The 22,928-nt window shown below is 41.2% G+C and overlaps 1 protein-coding gene across 1 annotated transcript in view; it reads right to left on the minus strand.

Moving 5' to 3' along the window:
* Positions 1–2,215: 2,215 nt before the first annotated feature.
* Positions 2,216–22,928, minus strand: part of LOC308285252 (extracellular calcium-sensing receptor-like) — a gene marked incomplete at both ends in the record, with an annotated part of 35,623 nt that continues 14,910 nt past the window's right edge. Inside the window, 9 exons of the mRNA XM_080725970.1 lie at positions 2,216–3,129; positions 4,285–4,408; positions 8,444–8,671; positions 8,929–9,204; positions 11,092–11,280; positions 12,006–12,092; positions 12,615–12,763; positions 21,862–21,927; positions 22,477–22,542. Of these exons, the coding sequence (XP_080582096.1) occupies positions 2,216–3,129; positions 4,285–4,408; positions 8,444–8,671; positions 8,929–9,204; positions 11,092–11,280; positions 12,006–12,092; positions 12,615–12,763; positions 21,862–21,927; positions 22,477–22,542 (2,099 nt within the window). The remainder of the gene's footprint in view (positions 3,130–4,284; positions 4,409–8,443; positions 8,672–8,928; positions 9,205–11,091; positions 11,281–12,005; positions 12,093–12,614; positions 12,764–21,861; positions 21,928–22,476; positions 22,543–22,928) is intronic.

The raw sequence follows: 22,928 nt of genomic DNA on the forward strand, positions 1-22,928 counted from the left end.
GAAGGTGGTTCTGGGATCTAGTATGAGCGCCTCCCTAGGGAGGTCCTTGCTGCATGTCCCACTGGTTACTATTAACAGGAAATAGGTGTAACTTAACCAGGACATAGGTGTAACTTAGCCATAACGTTAACCTTGTGTAACCAAACTTTCCACCTCGGAATGAACCACTGTGTCATTGTCACCGGTCAGGATGTCCGGAGAGATTTATATTTTCCGGTCTTGTGAACTTTGTGCGGGCAACAAATAACGTTCAACTGCAATGTATACAACTGACATGTTCAGTATAAGGCACCTCTCTCTTTTGCCACTACTCCTACAGATATTGTCGAAAAGTTTGATTTTTCACATCCCATTTCATAATTTCAGCTATATGAACAAAGTTTGTGGGCCCTGGGAGTTGGTAGGCAAAACAGCCTAGTAGAGAACTTTGCTCCAAGGAGTACACTTTTCTAGTTAATGTCTACCTTTACGACTGCTCTGTATTGTTGATTCTAATTCTTTGCTTTATTTCTTTTTCCTTTTTCTTTATTTTTCATACTACTCTGTACTTGTAACCTTAACTGATATGGGTTAACACAGTGAATTACACAAAAGTGTTTTTATTGCACATTATGATCCCCATATTAGGAAGCAAGGCAATGGGAGGGGAGAGCAGGAAGGCACAAGTTGTTTCAAAAGGAACACAGAAGGATTTAAAGATCTATTGGACCAGCAGTTGAAAACATCCTATAGAAAACTCTGCATGGATGGTCGGCACGTGCACACTGGTTGTAGTGTTATGAAACATTCATACACATACGGTACATGTACATTTGTCAATTTGCCATTTAGTACTTTCACTTGTAGTAATTTGATGCATGAAGAAGAGCACGTTTTTCAAATCACCAAACCTAGGGTAATCAACTTTTCGCCAGCTTTTATTCATGGTAGATGTTTGCATCTCTGACCGGAGTACTGCTTTTAGTTGTTAGAAAACGGAATCTACAAACAAGGTTATCAGCAATGAAATATTCTTTCTTTCTTTTTCCTTTATTTATTCAGGGGAACCCATTGAGAGCAAGCTCTCTTTTTCAAGGACACCCTGATCACAGCATAAAACAGTGTGATAGTCGCAGCCCCAGCCTGAAGCCTCAAAAGTCTACTATCTGCTCTCGTTCCATAGGGATGTCCCTTTGGAGTGATGGTTACGATATTGGACTTTCACGCGGGAGACCCGGGCTCGAAACCGGGTGGGGAGGTTAGGATCACCACCGTTACACCTGCCATGGCAAAACATTTATTGTAATCCGCCATACTTAAGTAAGTCAGTAAGTCATGTTTTTGCAAATTTCTGCACGTAATAACTGCCGCACAACTCATGCAACCCCCCGCAATATATACATCAAAACGTGCTCGGCCAGGAATAGGTTGCTATTAATTGGTTTGACGTAGCCCCCCCCCCCCCTCTTCTGATTGGTCGAAACTTGATTGTTCCTTTATTTGGCTCTAACTCATCAACCGTTTGTCGTACAAACTTGTGGGTGGAGTCATTTGACTTGTTTCAGAGTTCTTCACCTTAATTGGTTTAACTTAGCCCCACCCCCTATTCTGATTGGCTGAAACTTTATTTGGCTTTATCTCGTCATCAGTTTGTCATACAGACTTGTGGGTGGTGTCATTTGACTTGTTTCAGAGTCCTTCAGCTTAATTGGTATAACTTAGCCCCGCCCCTCTTCTGATTGGCCGAAACTTTATTTGACCATAACTCCACTTCCCAACACGTTACTGGTCTCAAACTTGGTGGGTGGTTCCACAGCCCCAACAGCTAACCGCTAATGCTAATCGCTACTTCCGCTAATGCTATAGCTAAAAATGCTATAGCTAAAAATGCTAATGCTAAAAAGGGTAATGTTAAAAATGGTAATGCTAATGCTAACAAATGCTCATGCTAACAAATGTGAATGCTAATATGCTAATGTTACAAATGCTATTGCTAGCTAATGCTAAAAAGCTAATCCTAGCTAATGCTAGCTAATGCTAACATGCTAATGCTAGCTAATGCTAAAAATGCTAATTAAAATGTTAATAAAAATGCTAAAAATGCTAATGTTAAAAATGCTAATGTTAATAAATCTAATGCTAACACCAACCGCTGCACAAGGTTGCACACACTTAGCGAGCTGCAGGCACACTTAAAATGTCTTAGAAATGTTCTTTTCTAGGTGAATTTCTGCTTCTATGTTTTGGTTGTACCGCGACCCATGATGGACTTCTTAGTGTTTCTCTCAGGTTTAAAAATGATTATATAACACTTTGGGCCGAACAGTGACACCAAAAGGCCAAAGCTAGATGCTAAAATAGCAAATACCTCCACTACATCTGCATATTTGCCAGGAGAGCTGATATATGCTGGGATGAAGGCTATCCACACGGCACAGAAGATCAACATGCTGAAAGTGATTAACTTGGCTTCATTGAAGTTGTCTGGAAGATTCCTTGCCATGAATGCTAGGATGAAGCTGAGGAGTGCCAGTAAACCAATATAACCCAGTAACACTGCAAAACCAACTGTTGATCCCACATCACACTCATAGACTATCTTATCACTGTTGTATTGTGTGTTTTTATGAGGACTTGGTGAGGCAGAGACAAGCCAGACTGTGCAGATTATTCCCTGGAAGGAAGTAAGAGCCAGAACGGTTCCTCTCTGCTGCACAGCACCAAACCACTTCATAATGTCTGCTCCTCCAGGCTTGGAGGTCTTGAACACGGCCAACACCACCATAGTCTTTACCAGAATACAGGAAACACACAGGACGAAACTGATCCCAAACACTGCATGTCTCAGCTGACAAGTCCAGAGTCTGGGACGACCAATGAACAGAAGAGAACACAGGAAACACAGCATCAGTGACAGCAAAAGTTGGAAACTGAGTTCTGAGTTGTTGGCGCGGACCATTGGAGTGTCTCTGTGATAGATGAAGATTCCCAGGACAACGGCACAGATAAGTGTGCCTATCAATGAGATGGTTGTCAAGGAGATTCCCAGGGCCTCATGGTAGGAGAGGAACTCCAGGCTCTTAGGAACACAGTGGTCACGCTGGGGACTGGACCAGAAGTCCTCAGGACAACTGGTGCACTCTGTGGAGTCTAACAAAGACGGCAAGATTAAAGGTCTCCAGACGGCAAGATTAAAGGTCTCCACCAGGTTATGTTCTGAATTCGACCACTGTCTGTGATGTTTGGACAAAGTTTGTACGAGTAATATAAAAACATCTGCCTCCTGCTGGTGGTGCTATAACAGGACTATTCCTCGGCCCAGTGGGGATGTGCATGCAATGTTTCAAGGCAATCGGACAATGAGTAGTGCTGCATGATTCTTGCTCAAGTGGGGAGGGTGTTGTTGTTATTGTTGTTGAGGGGCACTTGGTGAAAATCTCGCATTGGGGCACATCGGGGCCTAGTTCCGCCACTGCTTAAAGGGAGGAATGCTCGCACGTTACAACGCCTCCTTTTTACTCAAAATACCAAAAAATATTTTTCAGTGCTGAATATGAAAACAAAACATTTACAGGTTACAGCTTAAGAATAATTCAAAAGAAACCCTAGCCGTAACACACAGTTCAACTACGGCTCTTATGGTTCTTGTACTCAAAATCCTTTGCTTGACTTAAACATAAAGGCAAACCGGAAATTGGCCTGTTATAGTGCCACCATGAGGATCATTTGAACATTTTTGAGTGTAATTTCTTCCTCTGCCTAGGGGGAATGTGCGTGCAAAATGTCAAGGAAATTGCACATTGCAGTCATTTTGTTCAAAACAGACCAACTTTGGAAGCCAATAATGTTAGCCAATCAGGATGGGATATGAAACATCGGACAGATCTGTTTTGTTCACATGACGATAGAGATACTGTGTACGGATTTGCGTGATGTTTGGACAAAATATGTAGTAGTAAGAGGTTCAGCTCTGGCAACCGGCAACCAGGGATGTATGTGTATGTGCACAGTTTTGGTGATATCGGGCCAACGGCGCCAGAGATTAACTGTTCGCAGAGAGCCGGCCAGGGTGCAAAACAGTCTCGGCCATGCCTTTGGTCTGGCAGAGACAATAACAATACATAAATGTTTTAGGGTTTAACTAAGTTAACTTTTATAAACATTACATTTATACAACTTTACTTGATTGTAACGTGCTAATGTGCTCTGTGCTGTCACCAAATAAACTAAATCAATGAATCAATGAATCAATGAATTCAATGAATCAATCAATCAATCAATCAATCAATCAATCAATCAACCAACCTGTCTGATTGCTGATCTCTCCCTCAGAACAAGCAATGCAGTCAAAGCAGCAGACAGGTTCACCTTTCCTCCTGGCCACACGGGTTCCAGGAGAACAGCTCTCACTGCACACTGACCGAGGAGGCTGCAGAGGAAAGGAACAATGGGCCCGATTCACCAACTTAAAGGGATATGAAACACAAAATCACTTTTTCTATAAATATATATTATATCAATGAGTCACTTGTGATAGGGAGCAGTGATATGGTTCAATTTGCCCATAGGCTTGGGGATTCAGAGCTTTCTGCTGTCTCTGTAGCTATTTCTGTGTACTTCCACTTTCTAGGTCAAAAAGAAATATTTCGCGCCACTCATTAAATATTAGCTATCAATGTTCTGTGGTGTAACGTGACGTAGGCATATCTAATTAATACTAACGTTTGTTTAATATAGAGTTGTATCAAGGGGGGGGGGCGTGGTTTCACTGTATGCTTGTTTCAGCCAGAGAGACGAGCAGGCTCTGTCAACAGACAGTTACACTGTGTGGAGCCTGTTATTTTCTGTGTAGTGTAGCCTGTGTGTGTGCGTGCGTGCGTGCGTGTCGTGACAGTGCACGCACACACACAACGTCCACACGAAAACTAGCAGATTTACAAGCTCACAACGCGTCGCGAAAGCGACACGTTGTGAGCTTGTATATCGGCTATATATGTAGCCTAGCTAATAGCCGTAGAGCCGAAACCAACGTGGTTACATGAGAAGCTGCTATGCTACGGCTGTTAGCTAGGCTACATAGCTACATAGCAGATATACAAGCTCACAACGTGTCGCTTTCACGACGCGTTGTGAGCTTGTAGATCTGCTAGTTTTCGTGTGTGGACGTCGCGTGTGCGCGCGCACTGTCACGACACACACAAACACACACACACACACACACACACACACACACACACTACACAGCAAATAGCTATCGCTAGCCTAGCGTCCATTCTTCACTGGTTCCGTGGTCCAGGGCTGGAGAAAGTTTGTCCATGGATAAAAGCTCAGACAGCTTGTTTGTAAAATACCTGCACATTAGTTATAGAACCTGGAGTTGCCGAATCTTTATACTTTTTACACCTCCAATGGCTGGTTTTAAAAAAATGTTTCCGAAATGGAAAAGCAACAACTGCCCAGTGCTGACAGCTTCGGTCTGTCTCTCTCTGATAAAGACGAATTACTCCGCCCCCTCCCCCCACAACGGCAGATAACCACGCCTACATTTTAGAAATCTTTTCATATCTCAAGTCTGATAAAACAAATAAAGAGGCGGGGTTTCTTATCCCTTTAAGTACGAACGTTCTTATGAAGACATTTCTTCTTAGACCCCTTTAAGAAGTTGTTTAAGAAGATTTGGCATACACCAATGTTTTCTTAGCTGTGATTTGTTCTTATGTTAAGAAAAACACACTCCAGAGCACGCTTTTTATTTTTTTTGTTCTTAAAGGGCCTACACCATGCTTTTAAAAGTATATTTTTTGTATAAATATATGCTCAAAATTGAGTCTTAGACAGGTTTTAACCCTCAACAAAGACTCTGACCATTCTTTTTGTTTGTTCTAGCTCTACTATAAAAAAAAAAGGTTTTTGAAAAAAAAAGGTTTTTGAAAAAAAAAAGTCAAAAAATGTTTTTGAAAAAAAACATTTTTGACTCTGAAAAAAAAACCGGAATCCGTGTGACGTCACAAGGATCAACTCTCAGAACAGCACTGTTCTGAGAACCCGTGGAAAGCTTTTCATCTCTGTCTTCCCAAAACCAGAGAAAGACACAATGTACAGAAATAGGACTTTGTGAGGATAGGTGCCAGTGGGACCCCAAAAAAAGGTTTTAAAATAGAAAAAGTGAAAATTCATGGTGTAGGTCCTTTAAGTGTGACATGTTGTGCACATATACTTTATTCTTTAAGTTTCTTCAATTCTACAGTTGTATAATAATATGATTTAAATCACCAATATATATGTATCATATCTTTAGAGCAGTGGTTCTCAAAGTGTGGTTTGGGGACCCCCAGGGGTACTTTAGGAAGTGCCAGGGGGTCCACAGTAAAACGAGGAACAGTTTTACCACTTCAACCCTGTTTTAAACTTTGTTTGAAAATAGCCGATCTACAAGCTCACAACACATTACCATTTACAGCCCATTTTGAGTTTGTACAGTTTACAGTTTAGGCATTTAGCAGACGCTTTTAATCCAAAGCGACTTACAATAAGCAGATAACACATCACTATAATAAACAAGATAATATGTCAGAACATCAGCAACAATATGACAAATGCATATGAATATCAATCTAAAAAACAATATAATCAATAAAGGAAAAAAAAGGTTCTAATAAACCTAAAAAACAAATGCTAACTAGCTTCATGTATGGTCATTGAGTGTTTCAGTAGCACTATGTGTTTAGGTGGACTCTGAAAAGGTGAGTCTTAAGTCCACAGCGAAAGCTAGCGAGTGAGCGAGTGACAGCTAGGGAGTTTATTCCACAGCCTGGGGGCCAGGAGGGTAAACCTTCTGATGATGCTCCTCCTGTTCAGTTTAAGAACAGGAGGACAAAAACAAACAAACAAAAAGAAACAAACATGAAAATACATAATTGAGCTCATAGAACAGCAATTCTCTGTGTCATTATAAATGTATCTCTTCTGTGTCGTTATAAATTCTCTCTGTCGTTATCTCTCTCTCTCTCGGTCGTCCTCAGACGAGCTTCCATCGGAGTCTCCAGTCGTTCCGGTTCTCCATGCACCCGGCCAGCTCCGAAGAGCTTTCAGCTCCCGCATCCTTCTTCAGGCCGTCCACATACGTTAATGTGGAACGTCCTCGCGATCGATGCCCGCGCGTCGGTTCCCAAAGGACCAGCCTGCTGGCCGGGAGCTCCCGATGTCTGTATCTCTTCTGTGTCGTTATACATTTCCCCCTATATTCAAGTAATATTCAAAATTCGAAGAATCGAAGAAGGAGGAGGAGTCCATCCTGAAGAGCTGGATGCCCTCTCTCCTCAGTGGGGGTTCTCCAGAAGTTCCACCAAGGCGAAGTTCTTTTTGAGCCCCTGAACCCCAGAGTCCCCTAGCGGCGTCTACTGCCTGCAGTGCTGCCCCCCTGCAGCTGAGCCAGGCAGCTTGTGCAGCAGGAGTGGCCACACCGCAGGAGGCGGGGCAACCTTTCCTCCAAATCCAGAGGTTCGTGGTAAATGCCACACGTCACCTCCTGCAGTCTGGCGAGCTCCTGCTGCTGCTGCTCCACCACCCTCTGCCTCAGCCATCCCATCTCCTGCAGCTCCTCCCTCAGCCGGCCCATCTCCTGCAGCTCCTCCTCTAAGCTCACAACGCGTCGCGCTACAGCCCTCAGGTCCTCCCTGCAGGCACACAGCTCCTCTTTTGCTGCCTCTCCCTCTGACCTGGAGGAGCTGGGCCTGCAGGTTGGCCATCTGGGGCTGTCAGATTTCCAGAACAATCTCGTCCACCACCTGGCTTAGGGCCGACATGTCCAGGTTGGTGGACGGGCTGGTAGACGTTCCGGCTGCTCCCATATCACTGGTGCCACTGGTCCGGCGCCGCTTGTCCGGAGGGGACAGTTTCTTGAGGAAAAGAAATGCTGCTCTGCAGTGTGCTGTTTGTCGCTGAGATGAACTTGTAGATTGGATATTTTTCAATTTGGGGGTCCTTGACATTAGGATTATTATATAAGCTCACAAACTGCGTGGCTTCGGTGAGCTTGTTCTGTCCGGTGTCTAATCCAGGGCTTCTCAAACGTTTTTATACCACACTCTACAAATAACAGGAATAAAATCCTTAGCGTTTATATAGTGTCATTTTCCAAAGCCTGTTTTTCTGCTAAACCATGAAGTGAACTTTGAAAGCTAGAGTATTTGAGAGGTCAATTGAAATGCTAATTCACATTTGGAAGACAATAGAACCCCCGCTGGCAGCAGGGGAGGAGGTGTTGCTCTCGTGGGCCAAAAGGGAGATAATTTAACGGTCAAAATGAACAATAAATGCAGGCGGAGTGGAAGTGAATTTGTTTCAGTCACCCGAGTGTTAAGAGGAAAAGTTAAGATCTTATTGGTGAATCAGGCCCAATGATCAGTTTCAGTTTGAGTTACACCATGATATTATATTAGATATTTTAGGAAGCCAAAGTGACCTTTTTGGATTCAAAGCTCCAGAAGATTCTGTCTTCATCAAGGATGAGTTCTTCATCTCCGGAGGCTAACTTCTTGACCACACCCACATTATGAACCTTCACGCTTCCATCAAGAAGCCACACCCAGTTCAAGACATCATAGATTGGTAAAGGATCACCATTCTCATCAAATGATACATCATCACCAAATGAAGTGGTGAAGTTGACCTTTTCCAGGTAATAGACAAGCTAGAAAATTATGAAGAACATTTTCAACATTTACTTGTGTAATTTAAATCTAATTGTAGGCTTCCAGGGTGCTGCGTTGCTGACAGATACAGAGCGTGGTGTATTGCTTTTCTAAAACGGTTACCATATGGCAACATGAAAATCATTCCAATATTGAAGAAAAGTGCACTTCTCCGCCAACAGGAAGAGACATTTCCTTGTTTACCAGCCACATTCATCCAGTCATTATATAGGTGAACTGTGAATTCACATCATACCTGCCATGGCTGTATTGTCTGCAAACTGGCACAGCTGTGCCCAATAAAAGGCCCTCTTCCAGGCAGACATTGCAACATGTCATGGAGGGCATGGGCCAGAGCATACACAGCCTTGTACACATTGTACTCTGGTCTGAGATCAGATACATCCAACAGTGATGTTTCTGCTGTTGCTAGGTCCTCTTGTCCAGTACACACCCTTCCACCAGCATCCACCCACTCTGATGGAAGGGGTGCAAACTTACACTGAAATGTGATCTCCCAAAACCGCCTCACCTGAAGAAACACAATTAAGACTTAAACATAATTAAACCAGTTAAATACCAGTAAGAAACCTAAGGGCGAAAAGCGACATCGCGCCATCTGTCTTGGCCATCTGTCTTGGCCATATGGATTATGTTAGTGCGGTTCTCCTAACAGGACATCATCTGGGATACAATCCCTTTTATGCCCATATTTGGAGATCCCTAACGGAATCCCTTTTATGCCCATACATGGAGATCCCTGCTCTGAGTATCTGACATCACTGTGATGTCACCTGTTTATGCCTATATATGGAGATCCCTGCTCTGAGTATCTGACATCACTGGTATGTCACCCGTGATGTCACAGTGACACATCACCACAGTATCAGGCGTTACACGTATATATATATAGGCCTACATACATACATACATACATACATACATACATCCATACATACATACATACGGACAAGCTGTGCCGGTTCTGCCAGTAAACTGCGACCTCGGGTCGCAATGAAATTAACCAAATTACTCACTATGCTATTTTCATGTCCGCTTTCAGGGTCTTTGTCAGGATGTATTTTCAATAAGAAGTCCTTGAGACCTGGTATCTCTCCACGACGGATATCGATACCCAGGGTTCCTCTCAGGTACGGCATGAACCTGGGAGTCTGTACGAGTACAGCCGATGTTGTCCACGCCTCACTGGCCATCCATTGCAGACCTGTCACATTCTGCTTTATCACCTATTGTGTTGAACAAAATGTATTAGTATCATTTCTGTGTCGGTTCGACAAAGAAACCTTTATACTGTATGTCCAAAACCAAAGCTGAGATCAAAAGGGAAATAAGAACATGTGTAAAATACACAAATACACACAATTGCTGAGCATTTAAATTGATGAATCTAGAGTGATTCAATTGCATTGCATAAAAACGAAATGTTTTTAAAAATTAAACCTATTTCATTGTATTCTTAAGGATCAAGAAACCCCGCCTCTTTATTTGTTTTATCAGACTTGAGAATATGAAAAGAAATCTAAAATGTAGGCGTGGTTATCTGCTGTTGTGGGCGGAGTAATACGTGCATATCATTATGTTCTGACACTAGACTAGAGAGAAGCTGTCTGCACTTGTTGCTGTTTGCATTTCAGATTTTTTTTTTAAAAACCAGCCATTGGAGGTGTAAAAATTATAAAGATTTGCGATGCATTGTAAGCTTGTAGATAGGCTATGTAGCTATGTAGCCATAGCAGCAGCCGCCAAACAGCGCTCCATGGCATGTAACACGGTGGTTTCGGTTCTGAACGAGACAACGAGACAACAAGCCATGGCTAAAATACTCAAATTGAATACGACTAAGACCATTGAAAATATACCCTAAACTATACCCTGGAAAGACAGTCACTGTCTGCACACAGTGTGACTGTGCCCAGAACTCATGTGCATTTCCAAATAAGGCAACTGCGGGTGTTTCTCTCTGTGGTCAGTACAATGAAACCACGCCCCTCTTGATACAAATCTATATAAAACAAACGTTAATATTAATTAGATATGCCTACGTCACGTCACAGAAATGAAACAGAGTGAGCTAATATTTAATGAGTGGTGCCAAATATTTCTTTTCTACCCTGAAACTGGAAGAACACAGAAATACCTACAGAGACAGCAGAAAGCTCTGAAGCCCTATCACAAGTGACTCAGTGATATAATATATATTTATAGAAAAAATGATTTTGTGTTTCATGACTCTTTAAAGAATGTATTCAATTCAATCAATATAGCAAATTATCATATTCCTTATAATTATGAATGCATCATAAATCATGAACCAAACCTCCTCCAGTAGTTTAGACATATGGCTCTGAGTTACAAATGCAATGACAACGCGAGCTGTGGATTTCTTCATCACAGTTACAATCCTCTGAAGTTCATCTGAGTCAGAGTCTATAGGCACAACCTCCACGTACGCTAGACAAGCCAAACCAGACTGGTCAAGTTCAGACTGTAAGGACCTGGCAGCATTGTGTCCATAGTCATTATCAACTAGCAGCATTCCTACCCAGGTCCACCTGAACCGCCTCATAATCTGGAGCATAGCTCGTACCTGATGGAGGGATAAGGGATTAGGCTAGAGAGGTCAGCCAACCTTAAATGTCAAAAGAGACATTTTGGACCAACACATTTATACAAAAAAGAGCTGTAAAACATATTGATGGCTATTAAGTGTGTATTATAGCTAAATGAAGGAAATACAAATATGCTGTCTGTTTTCCCAGTTGTCTTAAATGTTTTGCATTTGGAATACATAGCGTAGCAGGGAATCTACACACCACTTTGTTTACACAAGCCACCTGGCTGGCGCCTCGCCAATAATATATTTTACGTGTGATGTTTGGCCTACTACAGCAACAATAAATGAAAGTTAAAATCTGAATTTCCATCAGTGAATCTCCTACACAGATTCCACTATAGAAAAAGCTCTAATTGTCCTCTTTTTATGCTGTCAATGAAGACCTTTAGCAACAAGAGTATTAATAAGAAAGAATACCTTATTAAACTCAATAGACAGAGGTATTTGTCAAATGTATGGAACATGTACTACTTTACTGCAGTGATTCTCAAAGTGGGGTCCAGGGACCCCCAAGGGTCCTTGAGGGGGGTTTAACCACGTTAACCTTTTAGACAGGCTAGAACCAACATAAACAACCTTGTGAGCTTGTGGATATTTTATGTGAACATTTTGAAATACTGTGGAAACAATTAATGACATGTATTGAGAACCAATGTTCTACTACAGTACCAGCAGATGTATAGTCTATATAAATTCACCTGGAAGGCATCACTTGGGATCGTTCTAAAGAAGGATGGGAACTGGCTATGGTCACTCAGACAGGCGCAGGTGGCATAGTAACTGACCTACAAAAGGCACAAAACATATGTTATATATAATATATAATATATAATATATTCAATCATCAACAACTGTCATACGAGCATATGATAAATTATCAACAACAATCCCTGTAGCCAGATCTGTTCACATGCTCTAGTCTAGCTGAAAGTCATGTTATCACTGTTGGGTGGAAGACTCTTCTGTCCAAAACGGTTACTTTTCAGAAAATGAGGGATCCAATGTAGTTATTATTTAGTTGCAAGCTATTCATACTTTTCATTGTTCAATATTTATTAAACCCACGGAAACACTTTTTACACATTACAAATGTAAAAAATACAAAAGAAATAAACAAAAAACCTCTATGTGACACTGTAGTATGACAAGTAGGGCATTTATGTATGAAATAGGTTTCTGCTCGACAGCAACAATGTATTTTATGTCTTTCAAAAACAACATTTGAATGTAGAATAATAATAATGTAAGTAACCAAAATTAGGCATACAATATGTCATGGTAAAAGGCGGTTCAAATAGGAAACTTACTTGTGGCACTCTGTATAAACCTAATATTCTAGCAATAGCAATAGAACTAGTTGAGGACGCAGCACCCACAATTCCTAGCACTGGAGGGGAGCCAACACATCTCTCATCCAATTGAAACTGCTCCTCTCTCCCAGTGACCAAAGCCAATGCTGCACGGGATGCGACTCCAAGCGTCAAACAGGTATCATAGAGACTATATCCCAGAGTCACATTGGGTAGTAGGCTGCTGTTTATGTTGATCTCATTTATTGCAAAAGCCATGGTCTGTGCAAACCTGAAGCCTGCAATGTAAAACCTAACACACAGAAGTCCATTGTAACTAGACCACTGTTGATTCCGTCGACTAAAACTTGATAAAAAATGTTCATCAACTCCCTTTTTTCACAGATGAAAACAAAAAATTAAGCTATGATGACAACAACTAAGACTAAATAAATTGACAATTTTGTTAACAAATAAAAACTGGAGTAAACTTTTAGGGAGGGACCAGTGCAGAAGAGATCCAGTAGAAGAACACAACTTCTTCATTGTCACAAACAAGATAATCGGGCCCGACTGAATCGGTTAGAATTAAACACTACAGGATAATTTTTTCAGATTATCTGACCAGATAATCTAAACAGGCTCAGACTAGCCGTTTTGAACAGTCGGGCGCTCCGCACGCTACAGGATTCTATTCAGATTGAGTCGGGCCTGAACAAAGCAATAATACATAATATAATGAATACAAAATGTCACGGTGGCTGTTCTTCGCCTTGCAACACACACACACGCACGCACACACACGCACACAACACATAAAAGGTTATCCACACAACACACCATCGCTTATTGTGTCCCATTTTGATGATCATATGAGTTCACTTTGACACGTTTCATGTCCATCCATGCCTGTTCAACTCTCTGACTTTTACCCTCTCTGTCTCTATCACTGCTGCGTGCTGTCTGCTTCTCATGGTGCCTCCGTGCCTGATTTATGATTAGTCGTATGAATGTGTGGCGCACAGAACATTAGATTTCCAAGATCAAACTGTGTCCCTCCGTGCCACATTGTAGGGTTTGTAGATCAGGCAGTGGGCGTGTACTTGCAAGAGCAAAGCGAGATGTGTCGTGTCACTCGTGTGCTGTTCCCACTCCAGTCAGTGACTGGTAGTGACTATTTCTGCTGATATCAAACAAACTCGCTACCATTGAGTTTTAATTCCCATCGCAAGCAATCATGATACAACCTGGGCGGATGGATGTGGACGGTATGAAAAGGGGGTCTGCGTGCGTGCGCGTGTGAATGTATGTGTGTAAGTGAGAGAGAGTGAGGGAGGGAGGGAGAGATGGAGAAAGAAAAAGAGAGAGAGATCTGTCGATCAGCAGCTGTCTTTCTCTCGGTCACCCGCTGCTGTTCCAGACGGGATCCCAGAAAAATATCAAACATTTTTGAAAAGAGTCGGGCTGGCCCCGATCGTCCTCCGAGCCACTCGGCGGGGCTGGGATTGAATCTGTGAGCCCTCACGCTAGACGACATTGACGCCCGATTGTCGGGCCCGTTTCAGTCGGAGGCAGCCCGACTGTCGGGAGGGTAATTAAATGCCCTGATTATCGCGTAGTGTACGGCCACCTTTACTTTGTTTGGATGCGCTTGGGTGTCTGAAAATAGCAGATCTACAAGCTGAGCATGATCGGCTATTTTCAGCATGCAACCAAGTGTAAAATCAGGCATTCGACTACATCAAAGTTGAATACATGTTTGGTTGATAAAATTTACTGTAGTCGATTAAATCTTATAATATTTAGTCGACTAAAACTAAAACTTTTCAGATGACTTACATGTCAGTACCACATGTAACACACAGAAAGCCATTTTAACTAACCATACACTACATGTTTATCTTGGTAGAAACATGATCAACTCATCCTAATACTATATGGTGCTATCTATCCAAAGGCAAAAAAAAATGTCTGTGTTTGGGATACTCACCCAGAGCAAGTGACCTCTTGTTGCTTGGAGGTGAAAGACAACTCAGGGAAGACAGATGAGAGGTGGATATGAAACAAGCCACCCAGAATAAAGTCTCTGGCCTTGTACATTTTGTTCAGATTAAACTGTCCCTGAAACTCACAAGAAGAGGAAGGTGAGGAAGACAGAGCAGAGAATGAAAACAACAATATCAAGGTCAAGTACATGTATGAAAGCAGATGTGTGCCTAGAGAAGACATCGTGAATGTCCTCCTCTGTCTAACCTCCTCCCCTCCTTTTTGAATCCATTGTCCAGTTGCTGCACTTTATACACAGTGCTGTACCATACAGTGCTGTACCATGTCCCATGTGCCACCTTAAGGCATTACGTAATCTTTCACACCATAGGCAGTAGAGGCATGGCTTAGCATGTACACTCACAGTGATGTCAGAGCGTGGACGGACAGAGGCCGTGCGGATGGACGGAGTGTGTGTGTGTGTGTGTGTGTGTGTGTGTGTGTGTGTGTGTGTGTGTGTGTGTGTGTGTGTGTGTGTGTGTGTGTGTTTGTGCATGTTACACTTTAGCCCTGGAATTTACTCTTTTGCCCACTAGTTGGTGTTATTGTACAGGAGCATTTAATGAGGTCATATTATACAACTCAATGTTCATCTCCATAGAGAAATTACTTCCGGGAACCAAGGGATGAACGAGAGACGTCACGGCTACGCTACTCAATGACACGTTAGCGTTACTTATAGTTCATGAATAGTATTTCTAGACAGCCTGATTGAATTGTGTTGCAAAACCAGACTTCAATGGGCTGCTCAATGGTTAAAGGAGGACTTCATCACTTTTCAACCTGTCTTCATATAATGGCATGATAAAATAGCAAAAACAAATTCTACTCAGTCTGGGTCTCATAGGAGAGCTGTAGGGGGGTCAAATCCATCCACCAGTGACATCATCGTTTGATTTATTTTAACAATATTTTTGGAAAAAAAATATATTATCACAAGAACAATGGCTTCCACTTTTCAGGAATAGAAAGCCTGCAGTTTCTATTAGCTTGGATTCCCCATTGATGATGTCACTGGTGGATGGATTTGACCCGCCCACAGCTCTCCTATGAGACCCAGACAGTATTTTCTTTCTTTTTTTGCTATTTTATCATGAACGTTAGTTATATGAAGACAGGTTGAAAAGTGCCGAAGTCCTCCTTTAACAAGGCAGTAGATCATTATAATTTCGGACAAAAGGATGTCAAATATTAATTCATGTCACATAGCATGCGTCTGTCTGGCAGTTTATCTATAAATTAGCCTACATTTAATAACTCACCTATAAGAATGAGTTTTAATGTCCAGAATTTTGCTCCACTAATTGCTACTATTCCTCTGTGATGGTTTCTGTCGTTATATGTACAGTAGCAGTTAATAACTATCCAAGTCCAACTTAAATGGGGTGGTCCATATAAAGTTCATCATTTATGCAGTGTTTACTTTATTTTCAGTCCTTGCGCCCAGCGGTGTCAACGTGCATAGATAGATAGATAGATAGATACCTTTATTTTCCCAAGGGGGAAAATCATTTGCCCAGAGGCAGCACAGCAGTATAAGGTTATTTACAAAGTTACATAGAAGTAATATATATATATATATATATATATATATATATATATATATATATATATATTATATAATACAATTTTGAAATTCAAATTCATTGGCCTAAAGGGTGAACCAAACGGGTGCCTCCGTGTCTATGACATCGTTTTTTATGACGTATTTTCTCCGGCCTAAACGCGTTCTAAATCAGGGTGAACCAATCGGGTGCCTCTGTGACTATGACATCATGGACAAAGCAACAGAATCGAAGTGTTTCATTGGTCTAGCTAACTAATGTCATCGTCATTAGTGACATCATAATTTATTTTCAAAAGCTTTTTATTTGTGTTTTAAACTTGTATTAGTTGCCTATCATTTATAACCTGTGAAATTATCCACAGTCTGTCTAAAAGTGTGGTTATTTTCTCTGCTTATGTGTGATATTCATTTAATACAATTTTGAAATTCAAATTCATTGGTCTGTTCATAAAATGCAGCACAATTTACGCCACCCCCAGAATATATACATCAAAACGTGCGGCTCGGCCGGTAATGGTGTGTTATTACTTTTCTTTCCGATCCGCAACGTAATTCGTAAAACACTGTGCAAAAACATTGACTTTGAATGGAGGAAAGCAGAACAAAACAGATACTTTGGCGCCACGTAACTCTGGCAAACTTTTGCCTAGCAACGTGATTTCAACTTTAAAACGCTCACACGACTTTGGACTGTTTCTGGCCAATAGGGACGAACTGTAATTGCTGAAGCCCCGCCCCCTCTGTCTTCCAATTGGCTGAGCTTTAAACAGACATTACTCCAGTTTGAAGAATGGTAACCTCTCAAAACTCGGTGTCTGAACTTAGACGGCCAATAGAGACTTTTTGCTTAAGCCCCGCCCCATTTAACTTGTTTCAGAGTCCTTGTCCTTATTGGTTTGACGTAGCTCCGCCCCCTCTTCTGATTGTTCGAAAATTGATTGTTCCTCTATTTGGCTCTAACTCATCAACCGTTTGTCGTACAAACTTGTGGGTGGTGTCTTTTGACTTGTTTCAGAGTTCTTCACCTTAATTGGTTTAACTTAGCCCCGCCCCTTTTCTGATTGGCCGAAAATGTATTTGGCTTTACTTCATCAACTGTTTGTCGTACAGACTTGTGGGTTGTGTCATTTGACTTGTTTCAGAATCCTTCAGCTTAATTGGTTTAACTTAGACCCACCCCCTCTTCTGATTGTCCGAAACTTTATTTGGGTTTATCTTGTCAACCGTTTGTTGAACAGACTTGTGGGTGGTATCATTTGAATTGTTTCAGAGTCCTTCAGCTTAATTGGTTTAACTGAGCCCCGCCCTCTCTTCTGATTGGCCGGAACTTTATTTGGCTATAACTCATCAACCGTTTGTCCTACAAACTTGTGGGTGGTGTCATTTGACTTGTTTCAGAGTTCTTCACCTTAATTGTTTTAACTTAGCCCTGCCCCTTTTCTGATTGACCGAAAATGTATATGGCTTTATCTCATCAACTGTTTGTCGTACAGACTTGTGGGTTGTGTCATTTGACTTGTTTCAGAGTCCTTCAGCTTAATTGGTTTACCTTAGCCCCACCCCCTCTTCTGATTGGCCGAAACTTTATTTGGGTTTAACTTGTCAACTGTTTGTTGTACAAACTTGTGGGTGGTGTCATTTGACTTGTTTCAGAGTTCTTCAGCTTAATTGGTTTAACTTAGCCCCGCCTGATTGGCTGAAACTTTATTTGGGTTTATCTTGGTCACTTGTTTGTCGTACAGACTTGTGGGTGGTGTCATTCGACTTGTTTCAGAGTCCTTCAGCTTAATTGTTTTAACTTAGCCCCGCCCCGTCTTCTGATTGGCCGAAACTTTATTTGGCTTTATCTTGTCAACTGTTTGTTGTACAAACTTGTGGGTGGTGTCATTTGACTTGTTTCAGAGTTCTTCAGCTTAATTGGTTTAACTTAGCCCCGCCTGATTGGCTGAAACTTTATTTGGGTTTATCTTGGTCACTTGTTTGTCGTACAGACTTGTGGGTGGTGTCATTCGACTTGTTTCAGAGTCCTTCAGCTTAATTGGTTTAACTTAGCCCCGCCCCGTCTTCTGATTGGCCGAAACTTTATTTGGCTTTATCTTGCCAACCGTTTGTCGTACAGACTTGTGGGTGGTATCATTTGACTTGTTTCAGAGTTCTTCAGCTTAATTGGTTTAACTTAGCCCCGCCCCCTTTATGATTGGCAGAAAATGTATTTGGCTTTACTTCGTCAACTGTTTGTCGTACAGACTTGTGGGTTGTGTCATTTGACTTGTTTCAGAGTCCTTCAGCTTAATTGGTTTAACTTAGCCCCACCCCCTCTTCTGATTGGCCGAAACTTTATTTGGATTTATCTTGTCAAACGTTTGTTGTACAGACTTGTGGGTGGTATCATTTGACTTGTTTCAGAGACCTTCAGCTTAATTGGTTTAACTGAGCCCCGCCCCCTCTTCTGATTGGCCGGAACTTTATTTGGCTATAACTCATCAACCGTTTGTCATACAAACTTGTGGGTGGTGTCATTTGACTTTATTCAGAGTTCTTCACCTTAATTGGTTTTACTCAGCCCTGCCCCTTTTCTGATTAGCCAAAAATGTATTTGGCTTTATCTTGTCAGCTGTTTGTCAAACAGACTTGTGGGTTGTGTCATTTGACTTGTTTCAGTGTCCTTCAGCTTAATTGGTTTAACTTAGCCCACCCCCTCTTCTGATTGGCCGAAATTTTATTTGGGTTTAACCCTTAACACTTTGACAGCCATCTGAAGTATGGCTGTGCAGAGAAACTGCCAGGATTTCTGGCGATTTTCACTCGTCTTTGGGGGGCGATTACTCATTGTGTATTTTGTGTATTGTGTGTATTGTACACCAACCCATATTTCTGGAAAGGCCTGCCCGCGCTCCAGAATCTCTGTATCTTGTTCTATGGACTAGTAAGTGACAACTTTATAAGGCATGAAATTGCTAAAACACAGCCTTTTTGAGAGTCATTTTGAGATAAACGACTTTTTAGTATAACAAATAGAATAACTTTTTCTCTACTGTGAATATACCTACTTCCATATACGTATGGAAAGATCAATTCGCCCTCTTTACAAATCCACCAAAAAGTAAGTTGCTATCATTTTCTATTGTTTAGAAATGGGGCAGTTTGTAGGCCATGTTACCACCAAAACAGCTCTCTGAATGCATGTTATAGAAAGATGCTCTCAAACATAACTCTTTTCAGCCTTTTATTTTTGGCTTCAATGATGCATCAGACATCTGCAGTATGTTTTCAAACAGATGGAGATACAAATAAAAAAATAAAGACTTCAAATGCATTTACAGTTCAGTCTCAATAGTGCTTTTTGAAATGACAAAAGTGTTCACCCCATCACCCATCAGTAGTGCTTTTCAAGTAAACAACTAAATATGAAAGAATAAAGGCACATTTCACCCACTCAGTAGTGCTTTTCAAGTAAATAACTAAATATCAAAGAATAAAGGCACATTTCACCCCGTCAGTAGTGCTTTTCAAGGAAATATCAAAGAATAAAGGCTCATTTCACCCAGTCAGTAGTGCTTTTCAAGGAAATAAGAATAAGGCATTTTCAGCCCGTCAGTAATGCTTTTCAAGTAAATCACAAATAAAGGCACATTTCACCCTGTCAGTAGTGCTTTTCAAGGAAATATCAAAGAATAAAGGCACATTTCACCCAGTCAGTAGTGCTTTTCAAGGGAATAAGGCATTTTCAGCCCCTGTCAGTAATGCTTTTCAAGTAAATCACAAATAAAGAATAAAGGGCACATTTCACCCCCGGTCAGTAATGCTTTTCAAGTAAATAAAAATAAAAGGAAAAAAAGAGAACATTTCACCCCCTGTCAGTAATGCTTTTCAAGTAAATAACGGGGGAAGAAATGAACATTTCACCCCTTGTCAGTAATGCTTTTCAAGTAAATAACAAATAAAGAATAAAAGGCCCATTTCACCCCCGGTCAGTAATGCTTTTCAAGTAAATAACAAATAAAGAATAAAAGGCCCATTTCACCCCCGGTCAGTAATGCTTTTCAAGTAAATAACAAATGTGTGAGCCGATCTACAAGCACACAACGCCTCGCGGTGCGAGGCGTTGTGTGCTGGTAGGCCATGTAGGCTTGTGACTCACAAGCCTAGAGAAAACATACATTTACCTAGAGAAAGCCTAGAGAAAAACATGCATGAGAAAACATACATTTATACACTCTAAAAACTGCTGGGTCAAAAACAACTCAACTTGGGTCATTTTTGATCCAACTCACGGGTCAAATAGGGACCAATGCCAGGTTTGGTTATTTTAACGCAAGAAATTTGGTTATGAATATTGACCCATAAATTGGGTCAAATAAATAACCAAATTATTTGTTTAAAATGACCCAAGATTGTAGTCAATATGACCCAAGTTTTGGGGTTGAGTGGGCTAAATGAATACAACCTACATATGCATGATCTTTATAATGACAATGTCAATATTATCTGTCATTAACATAACATCAGAAATGTTTCAGGGTTTCTTCTCAGATGATTTGTTCAAAGATTGGTAATATCAACATAAAAGTGCATAAAATATATTATGCAACAATGTTGATAATACTATAATCAGATTAGTTTAGAGAAGATACACAAAAATAATCTCAGAATTACTATGAGTTCTTCTCATTCAGACAAGCTGTTAGGGAGGGAGCTCAACCCTAACCTAGCAGCCAAGCACTTACGGTTAGGGTTTAGGCTCAAATATTGACAAATCAAATTCAGACATATGACAGACAGCTTGCCGAGACAGACACATGGATATGACATATTTAGCATTTTTAGCTCCCAACAGCTTAGAAAATGTCTCTGGAAACCTAGAAAAATGCTTTTCCCAGCATGCTTTGCAAACAGGTTTATGGTGCCTGTCCCCTGATTGGCCCAAAGCTAGACAACTGACCCAAGTATAGGGGTTACCACTAACCCCAAAAACGGGTCACCCCCAGATAAATATTACCTAACTCGAACAACCCTGGAATTGGGTCAAAATAATATCCCAATAACTTAAGAAAGGGTTGTGGCTCTGAGAAATGACCCCGAAATTTGACCTAACACAAATGACCCATGATTTGGGTCAAGAAATGACCCATGAGTTTTTAGTGTGTATTGCTAATGTGTCAGCCGATCTACAAGCACACAACACCTCGCGGTGCGAGGCGTTGTGTGCTTGTAAATGTATATACATTTACATTGCTAATGTGTGAGCCGATCTACAAGCACACAACGCCTCGCGGTGCGAGGCGTTGTGTGCTGGTAGGCCATGTAGGCTTGTGACTCACAAGCCTAGAGAAAACATACATTTACCTAGAGAAAGCCTAGAGAAAAACATGCATGAGAAAACATACATTTATATTGCTAATGTGTCAGACGATCTACAAGCACAGTGCTTGTAGGCATGTAGGCCATCTAAATAAAAACGAATGTTGTAGGGGGTGCATCATTGTATTTACACTACACTACAATTCAATTCAAAGGAGCTTTGTTGGCATGATAAAACATACAATTACATTACTAATGTGTCAACATAAAAACTAAGGTTGGAGGGGGTACATCATTGTTACCTACAATATCTTTTTGTGTGTGGCAAGTGTGATGAGAAACGTTGCTTACCACTCTTGGCACTGCCAACAGGTGGTCTAGAAGATGCGGTTGGCTGTGACTGGCCCAGCTCAGTAGCTGAAATCACAAAATGGCAAATGGGCTAGTTATAGTTTGGTAAGGTGAAACATGTGCACAAAATCAATTATTATTTATATTCCCATCATGTCTCTAGTTATAGTTATGCTAAAGGTAGACATGTTCACAAAATCAAGTGATTATTTACATCTTTCATGTCTCTAGTTATAAAAATCAATTATTATTTATATTCCCATCATGTCTCTAGTTATAGTTATGCTAAAGGTAGACATGTTCACAAAATCAAGTGATTATTTACATCTTTCATGTCTCTAGTTATAAAAATCAATTATTATTTATATTCCCATCATGTCTCTAGTTATAGTTATGCTAAAGGTAGACATGTTCACAAAATCAAGTGATTATTTACATCTCTTTCATGTCTCTAGTTATAGTTATGCTAATAAGTAAACATGTTCACAAAATCAATTGATTATTTACATCTCTATGTCTCTCTGGGCCATGCATTTTGACACTTGATAGCTTGATAAAAGCATTGAACAAACAGATAGGATAAATGTAGGCCATCTGTGAGAAAAATAACCTCACCTTGACTACAGCCAGCAGATCCCTCCAAGTCAGACGCAGTAGCCACTGGCTCCTCAAACTCCGAGTCTACATCACATGGAGAACACAGACACAGACAATGCACAATTATAATCCTGACACATGCAGGTACGCCTGTCATCCACTCGGCGGCGCTCTACATCTATCTCAATGAATAGATTTTCAACACAATGTGGGCGCGTGACACACATCCCAGTCTCTCTCGCGCGCCCACATCCCTCTCCCCCCCCCCTCTCTCTCTCTCTCTCTCAGTGCTGATACAGTTACCATCAGTGCAGAGACATAACTCTGAGTTTACGAGCAACAAGCACGCAACGTGCAAGAACGTGCAACATGTGCGCACATGGGATTTATTGGCATGAGAAAACATAGTATACGTTTACGTTGCCAAAGCATAAGTGTAGTGTACACAATACAACCCCCCTCTCTTTCCT

The sequence above is a fragment of the Nannobrachium achirus genome, assembly GCF_963921795.1.
Source record: "Nannobrachium achirus genome assembly, chromosome: 5".
NCBI classification, from domain to species: Eukaryota; Metazoa; Chordata; class Actinopteri; order Myctophiformes; family Myctophidae; genus Nannobrachium; species Nannobrachium achirus.